We start from the raw sequence: 22944 nt of genomic DNA, 5'->3' as shown, positions 1-22944 counted from the left end.
GCGCCCTCTAAGGGCTCAAGAAGTCAAGACCCCAGATCGGTTTATATGACAGCTATATCAGGTTATGAGCCGATGCCACAGTTGTTGGATATCATAACAAAACACCTCATGCAAAATTTCAGCCACATCGGATATGACTTGCGTCTTCCAGTGGTTCAAGAAGTCAAGACCCCAGATCGGTTTATATGACAGCTATATAAGAATGTAACCGATTGTATCCATCCTTAGCACAGTTGTTTGGAAATAACACCTCGTGCAAAATTTCAGCCAAATCGGATAAAAATTTCGACCTGTAGGGGCTCAAGAAATCTTGATTTCTTCTTCTATTATTCTTCTATTAACCTCAATCCATTACGGGAAATTTCTTCGTTGTCAATTGTTTTGACCACGAACTTTTGTCCAATGGTTTTCAATTTAGTCACACTGTGCGATGAAAGTTATCAATCGCGCCAAGGGGTTTTTAATGAAATTCCATTAGCTTTTAAATAATTAAAAACGTATTAACCCCATTGATCTTATGGTACAAACTCGATGGTGACACCATCGTATGTATAAAGAAAACCTAGTCAACTTAGAAAATATCATTGATTCCCTAAATTTCGATTTTACAAAATGTTGCTGAAGAAAGCTCATGCTTGTCTGCTAATACTTTTCAGTTTCTTTTCTTTAATTGAGGTAAGTTTTAAATGAAGTCAATAGAATGCTCCAAACTTCACAACCCAAAATTCATAATCGTTTAAGTCCATAAAAAGACGTTACGATCTCGTATTGCACAACATAACATGTGAGAAATTCAACTCAGCGGTTAAGGAATTCGATTGCGATTTACAAATGCTAAACGCAGGCAGTTATGCCCTTGATATGAGTTTCATGTACTCCAAGGACTTGCCCAAAACTGCCGAATGGCATACTCTCATCTATTTCACTCACGCCCAAGTAAAGGCCGGCAAACCCGTCAAATTTTTGGATTTTAAAATAAATATCTGCAACTTTTTGACCACAGCCATGGGGGTGCCGTTTGTTAAGGTCTTGGTGGAAGAAATGAGAAAGACAAGCAATTTGCCCTACAAATGTCCCTTGAAAGGCGTAAGTCAGAGTTATTTTGAAAAGAGCAGCCACTTATCAATTGACGCAATAAAATCTTTTTAATTTTCAGAATTTTTTGTATACCTTATCCAACTTTAGCATCAATAGTGCCAAATTTTTGCCAGCATACGCTCCATTGATAAAATTCAATTTCACTTTTAACACCTATGAAAATCAAAATCACATTTCAAAAATATTCGTGATGGGATCTACAACTCTACGACCGTAAGCTATGACTTTGAGTCCCTTCAATACACAGAGAACATTTGGAATTTTTAATGATGAGCAAATAAATGAAAGAAAAAAATTATAGTTGATAACAATGGCCTCGTTTGTTTTCATAGTAGGTCTGCTGCATAGCTGAAATTGCACTAGTAGGGTAATTTAGGCGATGCTCACTATATAATACCTTACCCTCCCCCTTACCCCAAAAGTACTACCCAAAAATAAAAGTGGACCGTTCGGGACAATATGAGACTCAAATGAAAGCTATTCAGGAGTATAGTACGAATTTCATATTAAAAATTGCCTCCAAGTAACTTGGGCCGCCCCCAACACCAAAACCCCCTAAAATAGGTTTTTTGGACGATCATGAGAATATGGGACTCAAATGAAAGGTGTTCGTGAGTAGATTGCGAATATGAATAGAAAGGAGAAATAGGTTTCATAATTTGTTGAATTCGGAAGGGGGCGGACCCTCCCCCTTACCCCAAAAGTACTACCCAAAAATAAAAGTGGACCATTCGGGACAATATGAGACTCAAATGAAAGCTATTCAGGAGTAGAGTAAGAATTTCATATTAAAAATAGCCTCCAAGTAACTGGGGCCGCCCCAACACCAAAACCCCCTGAAATAGGTTTTTGGACGATCATGAGAGTATGGGACTCAAATGAAAGGTGTTCGTGAGTAGATGGCGAATATGAACGGAAAGGAGAAATAGGTTTCATAATTTGTTGATTTCGGAAGGGGGCATACCCTCCCCCTTTACCCAAAACCAAAAGTGGACTGACCGGGACAATATGGGATTCAAATGAAAGGTATTGGAAAATAGAATACGAATTTTGTATTAAAATTTGGATATAAGTACCCATCGGGCCGCCCCAACCCCAAAACTCCTCCAAACAGACATATAGGACGTTCACGTCAATATGGGCCTCAAATGAAAGGTTTTCGGGAGTAGATTTCGAATCTGGCATACAAAATCAGTTCGAAGTATAGGGGGTTACCCTACCTCCCAAAAATACCTTAAATGGGCATATGACCCATCATGACTATATGGTACTCGGTTTTTTTTGCTTGTTACGTAGAATCAAACACGGCTGAACCGATTTCCCTTAAAATGTTCACAAATTGTGTAAGTTTGTCTGGAAGTAAAAATAGGCTATATGATTTTTAGAAATTGGATGGGGGTGGTCCCTTCCCCCCCTTACACCAAAAACGCCACCCAAAACCAAAAGTGGACCGATGGGCACAATATGGTTATCACATTAAAGGTATGGGAGACTAGAAAATGAATATCGTATTAAATTTTGCTCCAAGTACCCAGCGGGCTGCCCCAACCCCAAAACTCCTCTAAACAGATATATTCGGCGTTCCTGTCATTATGGGACTCAAATGAAAAGTATTCGGCATTAGATTACAAATATGACATAAACAAGTAAAAGCGTGCTAAGTTCGGCCGGGCCGAATCTTATATACCCTCCACCATGTGGCGCATTTGTCGAGTTCTTTTCCCGGAATCTCTTCTTAGGCAAAAAATGATATAGAAAAGATTTGCTCTGCTATTAGAGCGATATCAAGATATGATCCGGTTTGGACCACAATTAAATTATATGTTGTAGACCTGTGTAAAATGTCAGCCAATTCGAATAAGAATTGCGACCTTTGGGGCTCAAGAAGTAAAATAGAGAGATCGCTTTATATGGGAGCTGTATCGAGCTATAAACCGATTCAGACCATAATAAACACGCATGTTGATGGTCATAAGAGGATCCGTCGTACAAAATTTCAAGCAAATCGGATAATAATTGCGACCTCTAGAGGCTCAAGAAGTCAAGATCCCAGATCGTTTTATGTGGCAGCTATATCAGGTTATGAATCGATTTGAACCTTATTTGAAACAGTTGTTGAAAGTAAGAATAAAATACGTCATGCAAAATTTCAGCCAAATCGGATAGGAATTGTGCCCTCTAGAAGCTCAAGAAGTCAAGACCCCAGATCTGTCTATATGACAGCTATATCAGGTTATGAACCGATTTGAACCATACTTGGCACAGTTGTTGGATATCATAATAAAAAATACTTCGTGCAAAAATTCATTCAAATCGGATAAGAATTGCGCTCTCTAGAGGCTCCAGAAGTCAAGACCCAAGATCGGTTAATATGGCAGCTATATCAGGTTATGCACCGATTTGAACCATACTTGGCACAGTTGTTAGAAATGATACTAAAACACTATGTGCAAAATTTCAGTCAAATCGGATGAGAATTGCGCCCTTTAAAGGCTCAAGAAGTCAAGACCAAAGATCGGTTTATATGGCAGCTATATCAAAACATGGACCGATATGGCCCATTTACAATACCAACCGACCTATACTAATAAAAAGTATTTGTGCAAAATTTCAAGTGGCTTGCTTTACTCCTTCGGAAGTTAGCGTGCTTTCGACAGACAGACGGACGGACGGAAGGACGGACAGACGGACGGACAGACGGACAGACGGACGGACATGGCTAGACCGACAAAATGTCGCGACGATCAAGAATATATATACTATATGGGGTCTTAGACGAATATTTCGAGTAGTTACAAACAGAATGACGAAATTAGTATACCCCCCATCCTATGGTGGAGGGTATAAAAACGTGTTTTTGAGGATCGCAATATACAGAGACAATGACAACAGTGAATGGTGGAAGATTTCTAATTCAGTCGAGAAGGTTGGCCACTTATCTTTTCATAAAAGACTTTCGGGACTACTTTACATCGCTTTTGGCTACCGTATCCTTGAACCGCGAAATCGCCTGGTGTGAGGGACATAATGTTGACCCTTGGCTTGGCTCACCTTTCGATCTTAATGAGCTCATACTAAACGAAACTAAATCTAATAAAGCCCCAGAAAACGATAGAATAAGTTAAGCATTTTTTAAAAATGCCCCAACGTCGTTCCTATATGGGACTTTGCTTCTGTTTAATCAAATTTTCCTGCATAATGCTATTCCCACATCTTTTCTTTATTCTATATTGGTACCATTATTCAAAAAGGGTGATGCGAACTTAGTATCAATTTGCAGAGGTCTGTCGCTGCTAGACACAATCTATGAGTTGTTCACTGGGATATTACTTAATCGGATCAGGAGCTGGCTACAGATGAATAACGTCATAAATGAGTACCAGGCAGGTTTCCTGGTACTCAATTTAACGTCTATGGTACATTTAAACGTTCACTCGGGGAACATATGCTTTCTTTGTAGATTTTACTGCAGCTTTCGACAAGATCCCGTAGAATCTTTAATTTTTTAAACTGAGCAGGAATGAGGAATAGAGTTGGGGAATTGGCCTTCGTAATACACCATTCCGTGCAATATAGACCTATCTCGCCTGCGCATGGCGCTAGTGACCCCTAGATGGAATGCATGGGGATAGCAATCAGGTCCGGTACTGCCGAGATAGAGCTATACAACGTGTGTCCCGATTAATAGCCAGGCTTACAACCTCGACATAAGTGGGTTGATATCTGGCCATAGTTGTGTGGTTCTAAGGGACTTTTATGCACATCACACGTCATGGCATTCTCCCTTAGCTAACGACCAGCGTGGCATAGCTTTGGCAGAGCAGATTGAAAGCTCCACGTTTTGAATGAGGATGCCCCCACTAGGATCACGAGGAGGTGCAGCAGCTTGCCAGACATCTCCATTGCATCCCCTGATCTCCTGAGTGACGTATCTCTTTGGGGTCAGACCACCTCCCCATAATTCTCACCATCGACCGACCACCCTACTTCATAACCTCTGAGCGCCGGACGTTTATCAATCATAAGAAGGCCGATTGGACTGGCTTCAGATAGAATACTAATCGCCGCTTCAGTGAACTGCCACCCCCCTCTGATGTGCTAGTGGCCGAGAGGAAATTCCGAGACATCATTAACGCAACAGCCGCTCGCTTTATACCAGCCGGTCGAATACGCCAAGTGCGGCCCAATTTCTCGGCGCAAGCAGTGGTACTCGCAGACGAGCGTGATGGGATTCGTGGTATGGACCCCGCTAACCCCAGAATCAGCTAGCTGAATCTGTTATTTCCAGGGTAGTCAACGAACATAAGCGGAATTTGTGGCTGGAACACTTGAAGCGCTATAACTTAGGCGCCGATGTAGGCAAACTCTGGTCTACTGTTAAGTCACTCTCGAACCCCGGTAAACGGGATGACAGAACCTCAGTCACTTTTGGCGAAATAACCGTGACTGATCCGAAGAGATGCGCTAGGTTGTTCAACCGTCAATTTATTGTGCATCCCGAGAGAGACAGGGCAAGGAGAAGAGTCTTTCGCCGTATTCGTGGTCCCCGAGCCGATGGACAGCCATCACAATTTACCGTGGGCGAAGTTACGAATGTCATCCGTGGCGCCAAATCATCTAAGGCGTTGGGCCCCGACGGAATCTCTACATTTATGTTGAAGAATCTGGATTCACCTGGAGTTGAGTACCTTACCACTGTCCTCAACCTGCCTTTGAACACTTTTATAGTTCCCGATGTCTGGAAAATGGGCATAGTGATCCCGCTACTGAAGCCTGGAAAGGTCTCGAGTTTGGGGGAGTCGTACAGACCAATTTCTCTTATCTCACCAGTGGCAAAGACGCTTGAGGCATTACTCCTCCCGAGTCTCGTACCAAAATTTCCATTCGCCGAGCATCAAAATGGATTTCGAAGACTGCACAGCACAACAACAGCTTTGCATGCCATCACCGCACACATTTTTCGTGTCTTCAATCAGCCACGAGGACCGTCCATGTGATAGGACGGTCCTCGTGGCACTGGACCTAATTTACCCATTTATACCCAAAAGCTGGTTATTTATAATTTTGCAGGTATCTTGGGTATAAAGACATTTTGCAAACAATTTTTGATGATTTCGTCTTCTTTGTTTATAAACCTGAGTTTTTGATCTCATGAAATTGGATTTTAGTTATATATAGCCGCTATATAGACCGATCTCCAGACTTAAAGTCTGGCAGCAATAAATTGGTCATTTTTCATCCGATTTCGATGAAATTTGGCACAATGAGTTCTGGTGGAATCCTTCCCATTTCTGTGAAGTGCTGTTCAGATCGGACTATATTTGGATATAGCTACCCTATACACCGACTGACCGATCTCCCGATATAGGGTATTGAGGCCATAAAAAAAAATCCATTTATTACCCGAATTCGATGAAATTTGGCACAGCGTGTTCCGGTAGACCCTATGCATTCCTGTCAAATGTGGTTCAGATCGGACCATATTTGGATATAGCTGCCATATAGACCGATCTCCTGATATACTTTGTTGGCTCTCAGATCAATATTTCGATGTGTTACAAACGGAATGACGAAATAAGAACACAACCCATCCTATGGTAAAGGGTACAAAAAGAATGTATTGGGTTGCCCGAAAAGTAATTGCGGATTTTTTAAAGGGTGATTTTTTTGAGGTTAGGATTTTCATGCATTAGTATTTGACAGATCACGTGGGATTTCAGACATGGTGTCAAAGAGAAAGATGCTCAGTATGCTTTGACATTTCATCATGAATAGACTTACTAACGAGCAACGCTTGCAAATCATTGAATTTTATTACCAAAATCAGTGTTCGGTTCGAAATGTGTTCATTCACAGAATCTTTGAAAAAATACGGCCCAATGATTCCACCAGCGTACAAACCACACCAAACAGTGCATTTTTCGGGATGCATGGGCAGTTCTTGAACGGCTTCTGGTTGCTCTTCACTCCAAATGCGGCAATTTTGCTTATTTACGTAGCCATTCAACCAGAAATGAGCCTCATCGCTGAACAAAATTTGTCAAAATTTGAACACATTTCGAACCGAACACTGATTTTGGTAATAAAATTCAATGATTTGCAAGCGTTGCTCGTTAGTAAGTCTATTCATGATGAAATGTCAAAGCATACTGAGCATCTTTCTCTTTGACACCATGTCTGAAATCCCACGTGATCTGTCAAATACTAATGCATGAAAATCCTAACCTCAAAAAAATCACCCTTTAAATGCATTTTTAATAAAACTTATAATGAACTTCAATCAAATTTACTTTTTTACAATTTTTTTCTAAAGCAAGCTAAAAGTAACAGATGATAACTGACAGAAGAAAGAATGCAATTACAGAGTCACAAGCTGTGAAAAAATTTGTCAACGCCGACTATATGAAAAATCCGCAATTACTTTTTGGGCAACCAATAGAATGGAAACATCCACTGACTCTATTTGCAGATTCCCACCAAATCCTTACCTGACCTTGATCAATACTTCGAGATGCTACCAAAGGAAGTTTTTCCCCATTTGTGTGGTGAAGGGTACAAGAACACCATAATACGTAAATACGCTCTCCCTATGCAAATATTTAACTGTTTATTGCCTTGTGTTGCGATTCTCTCAAGGGTCACTTATTACATTTCGCTTTTATATGATACTGTAAGTGCCCATGCCAATATGTGGTAAATCAAGGATTCATTCAAAGTAACGAAAATCCCATTTGACAGTTACTGGCACGAATCATTTTTAACTTGGCCACTCGACAAAGGCTTAATGTCACTCACACAATACGCACTCACTGACTCAGTCTCTCGAGTTGACATTCACCAGCATTCGCACAAAGAAGCACGACAGACATGAGAGGACGTTAATTGTTTACATAAATCACAGAAATTAAAATAAATCACTTGCGTTCACTTTTGTTGTATGCTCGGCTGTATTGTAATCTGTCACAGGACATGTTGGCGCTAAAGTTAATATGGGACGTCACGCTTACATGTCTCACATGAGGGGACATAAGAAACAAACAGGACAATTATTTAAAATTGCCCCATAACATTTTAAATAATTGCCATAATAACATAAAATTCTGAAGACGTTTGCTGCATCGTTGCATAAGGACAAGACATGTATCATTCGACGTTCACTCGACTATAAATGTCAAGACACAAGCCGCGTGAATGTTGTAAGACGTGACTGAGATGACAACGAACGACATTTACTGCTCTCATCGCTCATATGGATATGTCCATTGTTAAACCACATCTTTTAATTAAATTCGAGGAGAAGGATAAATACCAAATGAAGAAAAAAAGCCATGTCCAAGAAATATGGGTTGCCCAAAAAGTAATTGCGGATTTTTCATATAGTCGGCGTTGACAAATTTTTTCACAGCTTGTGACTCTTTAATTGCATTCTTTCTTCTGTCAGTTATCAGCTGTTACTTTTAGCTTGCTTTAGAAAAAAAGTGTAAAAAAGTATATTTGATTAAAGTTCATTCTAAGTTTTATTAAAAAGGCATTTACTTTCTTTTAAAAAAATCCGCAATTACTTTTTGGGCAACCCAATATATGAGCATGGGTTGTCAACAGGGAAAGTAAATTATGTAGAGAATGATTTTCAATAAGGACTTGGCAAGTTTTTTTTCATACCCTCCACCATAGGATGGGGGTAAACTAATTTCGTCATTCTATTTGTAACACCTCGAAATATGCATCTGAGACCCATTAAAGCAAAAATATTCTTGATCGTCATGTCATTTTAAGTCGATCTAGCCATGTCCGTCCATCTGTCCGTCTGTCTGTCTGTCGAAAGCACGCGAACTTTCGAAGTAAAGCTAGCCGCTTGAAATTTCGCACAAATACTTTTTATTTTTGTAGGTCGGTTGGGATTGTAAATGGGCCAAATCGGTCCATGTTTTGATAAAGCTGCCATATAAACCGATATTGGGTCTTGACTTCTTGAGCCACTAGAGGGCGCAATTCTCGTTCGATTTGACTGAAATTTTGCAAGTGGTGTTCTGCGCTAAGTATGGTTCAAATCGGTCCATGTTTTGATATAGCTGCCATATAAACCGATCTTGGGTCTTGACTTCTTGAGCCTCTAGAGGGCGCAATTCTCGTCCGATTTGGAAGGAATTTTGCACGTAGTGTTTCGATATCACTTCCAACAACTGTGTTTAGTATGATACAAATCGGTTCATAATCTGGTATAGCTGTCACATAAACCGATCTTGGGTCTTGTATTCTTGAGCCTATAGAGGGCGCAATTCTTATCCGATTTGACTGAAATTTTGCACGTGGTGTTCTGGTGTCACTTCCAACAACAGCGCTAAGTATGGTTCAAATCGGTCCATAACCTGATATAGCTGCCATATAAACCGATCTTGGGTCTTGAATTCTTGAGCCTCTAGAGGGCGCAAATCTCGTCCGATTTGACTGAAATTTTGCACGTAGTATTTCGATATAACTTCCAACAACTGTGTTTAGTATGATACAAATCGGTACATAACCTGATATAGCTGCCATATAAACCGATCTTGAGTCTTGACTTCTTGAGCCTCTAGAGGGCGCAATTCTCATCTGATTTGACTGAAATTTTGCACGTTGTGTTTTGGTATCACTTTCAACAACTGCGCTAAGTATGGTTCAAATCGGTCCATGTTTTGATATAGCTGCCATATAAACCGATCTTGGGTCTTGACTTCTTGAGCCTCTAGAGGGCGCAATTCTCATCCGATTTGGCTGAAATTTTGCATGATGCGTTTTGTTATGACTTCCAATAACGGTGCTAAGTATGGTTCAAATCGGTCAATGTTTTGATATAGCTGCCATATAAACCGATCTTGGGTCTTGCCTTCTTGAGCCTCTAGAGGGCGCAATACTCGTCCGATTTGGCTGAAATTTTGTATGATGTGTTTTGACTGATGTGTTATGACTTCCAAAAACGGTGCTAAATATGGCGCAAATCGGTACATTACCTGGTATAGCTGCCATATAAACAGATCTGGGATATTGATTTCTTGAGCTTCTGGAGGGCGCAATTCTCATCCGATTTGGCAGAAATTTTGTTCAACGGCTTCTCTCATGACTTTCAACATACGTATTTAATATGGTCTGAATCGATCATTAGCTTGATACAGCTCCCATAAAAACCTATCCCCCGATTTTGCTTCTTGAGCCCCTACAAGGCGAAATTCTTATTCGAATGATCTGAAATATTACCTTTGTTTGCCTAAAATGAGATACCGTGCATAGAACTCGACAAATGCAATCCATGGTGGAGGGTATATAAGAATCGGCCCGGCCGAACTGAACACGCTCTTACTTGTTTATAGCTAAAACGCAAACAATTTGAGACATTTCAAGAACTTTGTTATAGGCATTAAATAAAATCGAAACATTTATGGGTGGGACCCGACTCCTATCGAATGGCTACCTCAGGCACATTTACATCTCTCAAGATATTAGACCTAATGTTCGATGACTCGGCCGCACATCCCAGCCGAAACGGTAGCTATTAACTATTCAATGCTGGCTCTGAGCTCTTCTAATGTCGTCGGCTTGTTGGCATAGACCAATGACTTGATAAAGATCCAAAGAAAATAGTTTTAGGGAATAAAATCGTAAGCCTTGTTCGTTCTATTCGACCAGGTCACTACTTGAGATAACATGCCCATCAAGCTTACATTTCAATAAATCGTTTGTAACGTGTGCTGTGTGGCTTGCAGCATCGTCCTGTTGAAACCACTTATCGTCCAGGTCAATATCTGGGGAAGCATTGGGCATTCACGGTAACGTGACGATTGGCATCACCGACGAAGAAGTATGGTCTAATGACGCCACCGGCATGCAAACCGAACCAACAAGTTATTTTTTGTGGATGAAGTGTTGATTCGTGAAGCACATAGGAATTTTTACCAGACCAATAACGCATATTTTGCTTATTGAGGAACCCATTAGGTTAGGTAAGGATAGGTTTTAGCGGCAGTCAGCCATCAGACTCACTTTGACATTTTCGTCCACTGTGATACCATATGAACAGAAGAAGGAAGATGCCTTCTAATTCCTACCGTTGAACCATACAGATCGCTTTAAAAAGTCCAATAACTTGCGAATGTTGACATCCGCTAAATCAGACAGGTTCTCAAAAAAGAAATGAGAACCTGAAGTGAAACTCCTTCTAACTGCTAGTGCGGGACATACATGTCCTCACAGCTTCTGCAAAAGTCGAGTTGAAGGTTGCCAGCTTCAGTCTGTCAGCATGTTTTCCGATTAGACAATCACCTGTCATGTCAGCATGTTTTCCGATTAGACAGTCACCTGTCATGACGGACACAATCACTGAGACTTCTGTTCTAGCCAATGACAGCAAAGCAGTAGACGACTTTAAGTCTAGATTAGGCCACATAGTTTTGGAATGCTCAGAGCCCCCTCTTTGTGTCCATCTATCATTCGTTGTCCTTAGGGCTTGGTCCTGAAAACTTACAGCATGTCGCTAAAGGCATACCTACAGATTACAGTATCCCTGGAATGTGTAGAGTAGTTGCTAGTCTCGCAAGCTCGCCCGCTTTACAATTCCCTGGGATATCTCTATGGCCCGGCACCCAGAACAGGTGAATTTTGAACTGTTCAGTCATCTCGTTGATAGACCTGCGCCAGTCGAGGGTGATTTTTGTATTCAGAAATACGTTCTCCAGGAATTAATTGGCAGCCTGAAAAGATATTTATGCCTATCGTCGTAATGACATTATATCTTAGCCATTCCACCACTTCCTTAATTGCAAGGATCTCCGCTTGATACACGCTGACCACTGTCAGGTAACCTCTTCGATATGACCAGTTCTAGATCTTTAGAGTACACCCCAAAGCCCACCTGGTCGTTTAGTTTGGAACCATCAGTATAGAAGTCAATGTAACTTCTGTTACCAGGGATATCGTAGTTCCAATCGGTTCTATCAGGAATGGCGACTATGGGCATACTCCTAAGCCAGTAATCGGCTTGTTGTGTGCTCTAAAAACTATAGAGTAACCTCTAAAAAGAAAAATTTAAGTTAGGAATTCCGTGCTTCTTACAAATCCTTAATTGTTTTCAATACCACTCCCCTAAGTTGGTTCATGTCTGATGTTGTGTCTCCACCTAAGTGCCGATATCTGTTGGCCGCGAAAGCCGGGCAATGACAATGGAAATGCTCCAACGTTTCATCATCTTCCCCGCATGCCCTACACATGCTATCACTTGCCGCACCGATATTACATAAGTGAGCTCTTAGTCCTATGTGTCCCGTTATGGTACCAATAGCTTTACTGACCTCCTTCTTGCTTCCTTTCAGTAATAGTCTCGTCTTCTCGCGATCTGGATCCCCCATAGGATTTTCGCCGTCCTAACGACCGTTTCGCTATTCCGCAATGTTGCATGCGAATTCATTGCCCACTCCTATTAGGAATAGTGGTACAATTCCTTTTATCAAAAAGAGGCTCAGGTAGGGTGTAATCCACGCTGCCTGGAACATCGGATATTATATCAGATCGGATATACAGTGTCCGTTGCCGCAACATGACCTATGAGAAAGCTCCCTTAACCTCACGGCAGTGTTCGCTGCAATTTGGCTACCCACCAGGTCCAGAGACATAAGATGTAGCATTAAATTCAGTGCATCAGATTGTGTGTTCCTACGTGCAGCTGTGGTGCACAAGCAAGCCATCCTTTGGATCGGGTTAAGTATTGAGCAGTAGATGGACTTTTGAAGCGCCGTCCACCAGACCACAACACCATATAGCATTATAGGTCTGACAACTGCAGTATATACCCAATGCATGACACGCGGTCTGAACCCCCAACTTTTGCCAATGGCTCTCTTGCAGGTGTACAGGGCAAGAGTGGCCTTTCTTGCCCTTTCCAAAATCTTGGACTTGAAGTTCAATTTCCTGTCCAGCAAAACACCCAGGTAATTTTGCGCTCTCCACCCAAGGAGACAGGTACCACTGTAGGCAACTTGTATCTCCTGCTGAAAAGAGCTACTACTGTCTTGCACGGATTTATACCTAGACAACTTTGGTAGCCCGCTTTGCTGCTGCACGTAGAGCTTACTGAAGTATATCTCTTAGAGTTCTAGGAAGCATTCCCCCAACCGCAATTGCCACTTTTACGCCTTTTTCTTCCAGAGACAATAATATATTGTTAAGGGCTATATTCCAAAGTACAAAGACAGTACAACTCCTAGAGGTATTCCTCTGCTGACCCGACTTTTTAGATCAACAGATCCCAAGCCTGCCGTAATGCATCTTTTAGTAAGTAAGTTATTAATAAACTTTCTTATGGTAGTGTTGCTGCCTATAAACTCCAACTCCTTCATGATTGATGTCGGTTTTACATTATTGAAAGCCCCTTCAATATCAAGAAATGCTACTAATGTATATTCCTTGACAGCGAGAGAAACCTCTATGTAGCCGACATGGTCGTGAAGGGCTGTTTCAGTGGATTTGCCTTTACTATATGCATGCTGCTGCCGCGGCAGCCGATCTACAGGGATCTTTTTTCTAAGATACATTGCTATCAACCTCTCAAGGATGACAGACTAATACGAAAATCTTTCGCCTTCGTGAACTTCGTGTTCCTTTATTCCATAGACATTCTGATACAAGCAGAGTATATCTCCCTTAGCCAGAGAACCAGTCTATCAGACACAGCTTGTTATTCAACCGGTGATATAACATCAAGGCCTGGCGACTTCTAATCGGAATGGAAACTTCTTATCGCCCAAAGAATTTTCGGCTCAGACACAATTTCCCTAATAGCCTCCGACCTTTTCAGGCGTCACATTGTCCGTTGGTGAATTTCCCGGGAAATGTGTATCAACGAGTAGTTCAAGTGTTTCCTCACTAGACATTGTCCATACATTCTCTGACTTCTGAATATACCCCACCGTAATAGGTCTCGAGGACAGAATCTTCCTTAGCATAGAGACCACAGATTTATCCACCTAGCTGCTGAATTCCACCCAGGATTTTTTCTGAGCCTTTCTTAACTCGCCCTTATATTTTCTTAGATCAGCCTTATAGATGTTCCAATCGTGTGGTGTTCTTGTGGCTTTTGCTCTGTTGAAGAGTTTTCTGCAGTCCTTCCTTATACCAACCAGCTCTGGGGTACACTATGGCGGTCGCTGTTTGTCCCTTGACTTGGCACTAGGACATGCTAACACAAGCAAGTCGTTCCGGGCCTTCGTGATCCGTTCACTATTATGTCTATATCCTGCGCAGGTACCACTTCCTTTTCTGGTCTAGAAGGGTTAGACGTGCAGAATTTGTGCCGAAATTTATCCCAATCCGCCTTTCTTCTGTTTAGCCGAGGGACCACTTCTGCAGTATTTTCTACAAGGCTGAAACTAATGTAACGGTGAACAGAGAAGCTGTGCTCATCCAAAACATCCCAGTCGCATATTCTTCCACTTATATCTTCCGATACAAAGATAATATCTAATACCTCCTGCCTGTTCCTGGTAATAAAGGTCGGTTTATCCCCTTTATTAAAAATCGCTGGATTGCAACTCATAAAATATTCAATAAGCAGCTCACCCCTTTCGTTGACATTCGAACTTCCCCATATGTGGTAATGTGCATTAGCATCACTTCCTACAATGATGCGTTTCTTCGCTACTTCGCTACGGCTTCAACCAGCAACTTAAGGTTTGAAAGTGGCATCTCTGAATTGTGTGCCATATATAGGGAAGCCAGCCAATGTTGAGACCTGTTTATTTCAAGGCTGGCTACTACTGAATCTTCAGTGCTTAGCGACGGAAGAAGAAAACATTTGAACACTCTTTGCAAGAATACAGGCTCTGTGTCTCCCATTCCCTTGAGTAGTTAAAATCCCGGATTTCTTAGTCCCCGAATCATTCCTCCACACTCCCATGGTTCCTGGATAAGAACTGCGTCAAATCCCCCAGCCATCAGGAGGACCTGTAGTGCCGCCGAAGCGGCCTTACAATGGTGGAGATTTATCTGTAGAAACCGGAGCATAATCAGCATCCAGAACTTCCACCACTGTTGTGTTAGCCTCGTCTTCTGTCTCCACCAGGAGTTCATCCTCACAAGATTTGATAGAACCTGTCATGTTGAGCTTCCGTAATCATCAAGAAGCAAGTGAGAAAGCTGTGGAACCACTCTTCCTCAGGACACAGGACACTTGCATTGTGGACGATTCCGCCTTAGATGCTTCACTAGTTGCTGCTGTCGAAGTTCTTCTTGAGCTCCGTGCTTCCCCGCTGGCGCACACCTTGAGCCCATTGCAACCGGATGACCCACCCAGACAGGACTTGTCGGGTCCTATTTCGATGCCATCCCCTCCTGTCTCGATTGTGACAGAGGTATTTTTAGTCTCTTGCAATCCGCCAGACTTTAGCGATGTGGTCGATAGTTCCTCAGGCAAGTGTTCAGCAACAACAGCTGAGTCGCCTTCTGATTCCCCAACCCCACCGCTTATATAGACCTTCAGCTCCAACTTGTTGAATCCGTAGGATACAACACCTTCAGACTCGTTGCGAGACAGCCGGAGTTGTGTACGAATACTACATGTCTCCGGTCATAATCAGCCTCATCCAATGTACCAATTTCCAGTCGGTGGTTAAAAAATTGGGATAACATTCCCTTAGTCTTTCAAGTATCGCTTCAGGATCTGAGGGAATCCTTTGTATCCAAGCATGCGCCAGTGATCGAGAAGGAATATATTTTGACTAAATCTAGTGCTGCACCTGGCCAGATCTCGCCAATCTTTTGTAGCGCACAAAGATGCATTTCAATTGAGCGTTGATCCCCGAAGGCAATCAGCCTGTGTTGGCCTTGATACCATCCTGCATCGTCACAAACTGAAGGAGACTCAGGAAAGAACATCCGAGTATACTGATGACAGCCCATTGACTATCCCACTCCGATTATTACTAGGTATGCAGATATGTTCTTCTCCCTTGTCGACAACTGCCATTACCAAACTGTCCCTAGCGACATTAGCAAAGGTTCTTGGACCCATCTTACTATTGTTCGCCCTAGATCTTTTTGGCATGGGATGCCCTTCAGGTGACCGCAGCCTTTTGACTAACTGCGGTGCAGTTTCCGAATCTAGACGTGTAGTCTTTGGGGAAGTCTGTGCAGCGAATTCCCGAGCCCAATTTAGGGAGTCTCTCCCCCCCATCAGTGAGAATCTTAGGATCATTCGCACCAAGCCTCTCAATAAACCTGAGAGCGATACGTCTTCTATTATTCCAACCTAGGGGAAGGGCGATGGCCTAGGCAAATTATAGGCATGCGAAGATAGAATAGGTTCGGCCTTGTCCTTAAGTCTCGAACCAGGTGTCTTCGTCAAAAGCCCCTGCTGACCAGTCGTCTGTCGGCTAGTGAAGCCTGGAGCAGCCGCTCCACCAGTCGAGGTTTCAGTAGCAGACAATATGCTTCGGCTTGATACCACCAACGCAGCTGTTGGGTCTTTAGAGTCCATTCTAAACCTACTCCCGTGCTCTAGAACTGCCGCTCCACTGGAATCAGACACAGATCTTCAACCGCCTAATGGATACCTCTACCGCAGCTATGCTGGAGTGACTTAAATTTTTCTTCCAAAAATAATGACCTATTACGAGTTACAGGAAAATTCTTGCGGAGTGAAATAACAAACGGAGCATTATGGCCAACTTTGCTTAACCATAATGCATCGGTCGAATTTTGGGAATATTTTAAGGAATATGAAAAAAACGTTGCCTTAGTTTTGCACGACACTGTATTTCCTTGGTCGTTGCAAAAATCTAATGCGATCTAGCCGGTCCACCAGTCGAGGTTTCAGTAGCAGACAACATGCCACGGCCTGATATCACCACCGCAGCTGTTGGGTCTTTGGAGTCCATTCTAAGCCTTCTCCCGGGCTCTAGAACTGCCGCTCCACTGGAAACCGACGCAGATCATCAACCGCCTGACCGCAGCTATCCTGGAGTGGCTTAAATTTTTCTTCCAAAAATAATGACCTATTACGAGTTACAGGAAAATTCTTGCGGAGTGAAATAACAAAACGTCCTCACCACTCATCGGAGCTTTATGGCCAACTTTGTATGACCATAATGCATTAGTTGAATTTTGGGAATATTTTCAGGTATTTGAAAAAAAAGTTGCTTTAGTTTTGCACGACACTGTATTTTCTTGGTCGTTGTAAAAATCTAATGTGATCTAGCCCTGTCTGTCCGTCCGTCCATCCATCTGTCTTATCATCATTTATGAAGGGGCATATTATGTTGAGGTCCTTATCGTTTAGTATGCCCTTGTCAATTTGTACAATGATGCATGCAAAAATTCTGATTCTTATTATTCTACTGCCAATGCAATGCTTTTTTACCCTCATGCTAGTTTACCAAAATGCAGTTAGCACTTTTTTTTAGCATTGCATACAAATTTCCCATACTCAAAACGGCATTGTTAGTTTAAAGGATAAATATTGCACATATAACATCATGGTAAATACTATCACACTTAATGCTATACACTGATAAGTTTCTCCAGCCACTGTGGATTGCAGCAGCTGCATTACAATAACAAAATAAAATAAAAAAAATACTTCCAGTCATAAGTCAAGAGCCGTAATGCCAACAATCACATACTTGAACCATGTGATGGGAGACATGCTTTGATATGCCAAAGGCATCGCACAAGTGCTGGGAAGAAGTTCAGCAAACTGTGAACTTTGAGCAGCTCTTGATCCTTGACCTACCCCAAAAAAAAGGGAAAAGCATAATCATCTTCTTTACTCCTTAAACGTTGTACTCTATTTTCATTGTAGTTGTCATCATCATGTGTAGATATTGACACAATGTCGTGCGCCATCATCCATCTCCACTTATCGTGCTGTCTTCTAAGTTGAATGTAAAGTTCCTTGAGTGGTAAGTGCAGCAAAAGATAAAAAAACTCTTATGCTTGACTAATATGGGACTCCTATTATGATGGCTGTACAGTTTTCCCTCTTGACAACAAACACTTAAAGAAGTTTTGAGAAATTTTATTTTCGTAGCTACATGCATACTATATATGAAGATTTTTTATACAATTTCTAACGCCTAAAGTAAAAGGGCGTTAAGTTCGGCCGGGTCGAACTTTAGATACCTACCACCGGGTTCATATGTTATCCACCTTTCGCCAAAATCCGGTGAAAAACGCGTACCTCATGCCCCATAGCAATTATATCGAAATGTTTTCCGATTTGGACCAAATACTATATCCAAATCTGAACTGATCTGGGCCAAATTGAAGAATAATATCGAAGGGCCTAACACAACTCACTCTCCCAAATTTCGGCGAAATCGGATAATAAATGTGGCTTTCATGGGCCTAAGACCCTAAATCGGCGGATCGGTCTATACGGCGTCTACATCGAAATCTGGACCGTTCTGGGCCAAATTGATGAAGGATGTCGAAGGTCCAAACACAACTCACTATCCCAAATTTCAGTGAAATCGGACAATAAATGCCCCTTTTATGGACTCAAAACATTAAATCGAGGGATCGGTCTATATGGCAGCTCTATCCAAATCTGGACCGTTTTGGGCCAAGTTGCAGAAATATGTTGAAGAGCTTAACTTATCTCACTGTCCCAAGTTTCGGCGACATCGAACAATAAATGCGCCTTTTATGGGCCCAAAACCTTAAATCAAGAGATCGGTCTATATGGCAGCTATATCCAAGTCTGAACCGATCAAGGCCAAATTGAAGAAATAAATCGAAGGGTCTAACACAACTCACTGTCTCAAATTTCAGCGATATCGGACAATAAATGCGCCTTTTATGACCCCAAAACCTAAAATCGAGAGATCGGTCTATATGGCAGCTATATACAAATATGGACCGATCTGAGCCAAATTGAAAAAGGATGTCGAAGGGTCTAACACAACTCACTGTCTCAAATTTCAGCGATATCGGACAATAAATGCACCTTTTATGGGCCCATATAAACCGATCTGGGGTCTTGACTTCTTGAGCCACTAGGGGACGCAATTCTTATCCGATTGGGATGAAATTTTGCACGAGATGTTTTATTATGACTTCCAACAACTGTGCTAAGAATAGTTCAAATCGGTCCATAACCTGATATAGCTGGCATATAAACCGATCTGGGGTCTTGACTTCTTGAGCCTCTAGAGGGCGCAATTCTTATCCGATTGGGCTGAAATTTTACATGAGATGTTTTATTATGACTTCCAACAACTGTGCTGAGTATGGTTGAAATCGGTTTATGACCTGATATAGCTGCCATAAAAACCGATCTGGGGTCTTGACTTCTTGAGCCACTAGATGACGCAATTATTATCCGATTTGGCTGAAATTTTGCACGACTTGTTTTGTTATGAAGTCCAATAACTGTGCTAAGAATAGTTCAAATCGGTCCATAACCTGATATAGCTGCCATGTAAACCGATCTGGGGTCTTGATTTCTTCAGCCACTAGAGGACGCAATTATTATCCGATTTGGCTGAAATTTTGCATGAGATGTTTTATTATGACTTCCAATAACTGTGCTAAGTATGGTTCAAATCGGTCCATAACCTGATATAGCTGCCATATAAACCGATCTGGGGTCTTGATTTCTTCAGCCACTAGAGGACGCAATTATTATCCGATTTGGCTGAAATTTTGCATGAGGTGTTTTGTTATGACTTCCAACAACTGTACTAATAATAGTTCAAATCGATCCATAACCTGATATAGCTGCCATATAAACCGATCTGGGGTCTTGACTTCTTGAGCCACTAGAGGACGCAATTATTATCCGATTTGGCTGAAATTTTGCATGAGATGTTTTATTATGACTTCCAACAACTGTGCTAAGTATGGTTCAAATCGGTCGAAAACCTGGTATAGCTGCCACATAAACCGATCTTGGGTCTTGACTTCTTGAGCCTCTAGAGGACGCAATTATTATCCGATTTGGCTGAAATTTTGCACGACGTGTTTTGTTATGAAGTCCAACAACTGTGCTAAGAATAGTTCAAATCGGTCCATTACCTGATATTGCTGCCATATAAACCGATCTGGGGTCTTGACTTCTTGAGCCTCTAGAGGGAGCAATTCTTCTCCGATTGGGTTGAAATTTTGCATGAGGTGGTTTGTTATGATTTCCAACTGTGCTAAGAATAGTTCAAATCGGTCCAAAACCTGATATAGCTGCCATATAAACCGATCTGGGGTCTTGACTTCTTGAGCCACTAGAGGGCGCAATTATTATCCGATTTAGCTGAAATTTTGTACAACGGCTTCTGTCATGACCTTTAACTTACGTGTCGTATATTGCATGAATCGGTCTATAGCCTAATAAAGCACCCCTATAAACCGATCTCCCTATTTTACTTCTTCAACGCCTAAAGTGCGCAATTCTTACTAGATTTGGCTGACATTTTACACAATGACTTCTATTATGGTCTCCGATATTCAATTCATAGCAATTCTTTTTTTATCCTTTGTTTGCCTAAAAAAAGATACCATGGCAAGAGATCGACAATTGCGATCCATGGTGGAGGGTATATAAGATTCGGCCCGGCCGAACTTAGCACGCTTTTACTTGTTTATACCATATTCGTATTCTACTCTTCAATACCTTTCATTTGATATCCATATTGTCTTTATCGGTCCACTTGTGATTTTGGATGATATTTATGGGGTAACGGGGAGGGTCCGCCCCCCCCCCCCCCTTCCTTTATTAATAAATTATAAAACCTATTCCTACTTCCTCACCATATTCGTAATCTACTCCCGAATACCTTTCATTTGAGTCCCATATTGTAATGATCGTCAAATAAACCTATTTTAGGGGGTTTTGGGTCTGGAGCGGCCCCCCATGTACTTGGACCCAACTTTTATTATGAAATGCGTACTCTTCTCTTGAATACCTTTCATTTGAATCCCATATTGTCTCGATCGGACCACTTTCATTTTTTGGTAGTACTTTTGGAGTAAGGGGGAGGGTCCGCTCCCCTCCAAATATCAAAAAAAAATATGATTCTCTACTGTCAAATTTGACTAAAAACATAAACCTTATTTAAAATACTAGTTATCATATCTCTAACTTTTCTTGGAATTGCTGTTATTTGATGACAATAGAATGAATGAGCTGCACTTGAGGGGTTTGCCCACATTCTAATGTCCCAAATATTTGTACTGCACTTTTATCTAAAACGGAAACCAGACAAACATACCCATCCGTGTCTCTTGGCTTTCCAACTTGCTTTGACGTGAAGGATGCTTTGGCAAGTCAACAAAAAAAATCAAGAGTATACTCACAACTTTAATATAGGAAAGAAAATTCGTTTTGGATATTTTCTTAAAGAAAAGCATGAAAAACTTCCACCAACTACTGCAACATTCAACTGCTATCCGGATTTCCTCCTATCCTATGGTGTCGGATGAAAGGACTATAAATTTCTCAAGCATGTGCTATAGAAAGATAACCTCATGAATTACTATGGCACATTCTCAGGCTCAATAACATTCCTATTCCTACAGATGACATATGAGTGAACGAGGAAGATGCATTGCACTGCCAATCCTCCTTGGCTATGCCAATACGAAGTCAACGAAAATATTTGGAATGCACGCCTGAATTTTGTAACCGAGGAGAAGGAAGCTCCACAATACTCATATACTCTCATTGTACTCTCTCATTGTTAGCGAAACAAATAGGATAAATGTTTTCATTTACAATCGAGAATCTAGTTTGAATCGAAGCGGACGTTTTGCTAGAATTGTTCTGTAACTCCGCAAGAATTTTTCTGTAACTCGTAATAGGTCATTATTTTTGGAAGAAAAATTTAAGTCACTCAATGATGGCTGCGATAGTGGTATCCATTAGGCAGATCATCATCTGCGTCTGTTTCCAGTGGAGCGGCAGATCTAGAGCCCGGGAGTAAGCTTAGAATAGACTCCAAAGACCCAACAGCTGCGGTGGTGATATCGGGTCGTAGCATGTTATCTGCTACTGAAACCTCGACTGGTGGAGCGGCTGCTCCAGGCTCCACTAGCCAACAGACGACTGGTCAGCAGGCGCTTTTGACGAAGACAACTGATTCGAGTCTTAAGGTCAAGGCCAAACCTATTCTATCTTCGCATGCCTATAATTTGCCAAGGCCATCGGTCTTCCCCGGCAAACCGAAGATACATCGCTCTCAGGTTTCTTGAGAGGCTTGATGCGAATAATCCTAAGACTCTCACTAATAGGGAGAGAGACCCCCCAAAGTGGGCTCGAGGATTCGCTGCACAGCCTATCCCAAGGGCTACACGTCTAGATTCGGAAACTGCACTGCAGTCAGTCAAAAGGCTGCGGTTACCTGGAGGGCTTCCCATGCCTTAACGAGCTAGGGCGAACAATAGTAAGATGGGTCCAAGAACCTTTGCTAATGTCGCTAGGGATAGTTTGGTGATGGCAGCTGTCGACAAGGGAGAAGAACAGGGCTGCATACCTGGGAATAATTGGAATGTGATAGTCAATGAACTGTCATCAGTATACTCGAATGTTCTTGCGGAATTTCTTGTGTTTCCTCCAGTTAGTGACGATGCAGGGTGATATCGAGGCCAACACAGGCTAATTGCCTTCGGGGATCAATGCTCAATTGGAATGTATCGTTGTGTAATAAAAAAAATTGGTGAGATCTGGCCCGGTGCAGCACTAGATTTGTGAAGAAGGAAGATATACCTTCTCGATCAATGGCGCATGCTTGGATACCAAGGATTCCCCCAGATCCTGAATCGATACTTGGAAGACTAAGGGAATGTAATCCCAATCTTTCAACCACCGACTGGAAAATTGGTAGATTGGATGAG

At 41.9% G+C, this 22944-nt stretch overlaps 1 protein-coding gene across 1 annotated transcript; it reads left to right on the top strand.

Annotated features, from left to right (window-relative positions):
• The first annotated feature begins 612 nt into the window (after window positions 1–612).
• Window positions 613–22709, top strand: LOC106089769 (uncharacterized). The gene is made up of 3 exons (XM_059369866.1): window positions 613–675; window positions 742–1086; window positions 22668–22709. The coding sequence occupies exons 1-3, from the start codon at window positions 613–615 to the stop codon at window positions 22707–22709; spliced, it is 450 nt and encodes a 149-aa protein (XP_059225849.1).
• The last annotated feature ends 235 nt before the right edge of the window (window positions 22710–22944 follow it).

The sequence above is a fragment of the Stomoxys calcitrans genome, chromosome 5 (genome assembly GCF_963082655.1).
Source record: "Stomoxys calcitrans chromosome 5, idStoCalc2.1, whole genome shotgun sequence".
Classification (NCBI taxonomy): domain Eukaryota; kingdom Metazoa; phylum Arthropoda; class Insecta; order Diptera; family Muscidae; genus Stomoxys; species Stomoxys calcitrans.
This window is presented reverse-complemented; position numbering and strand designations above follow the sequence as displayed.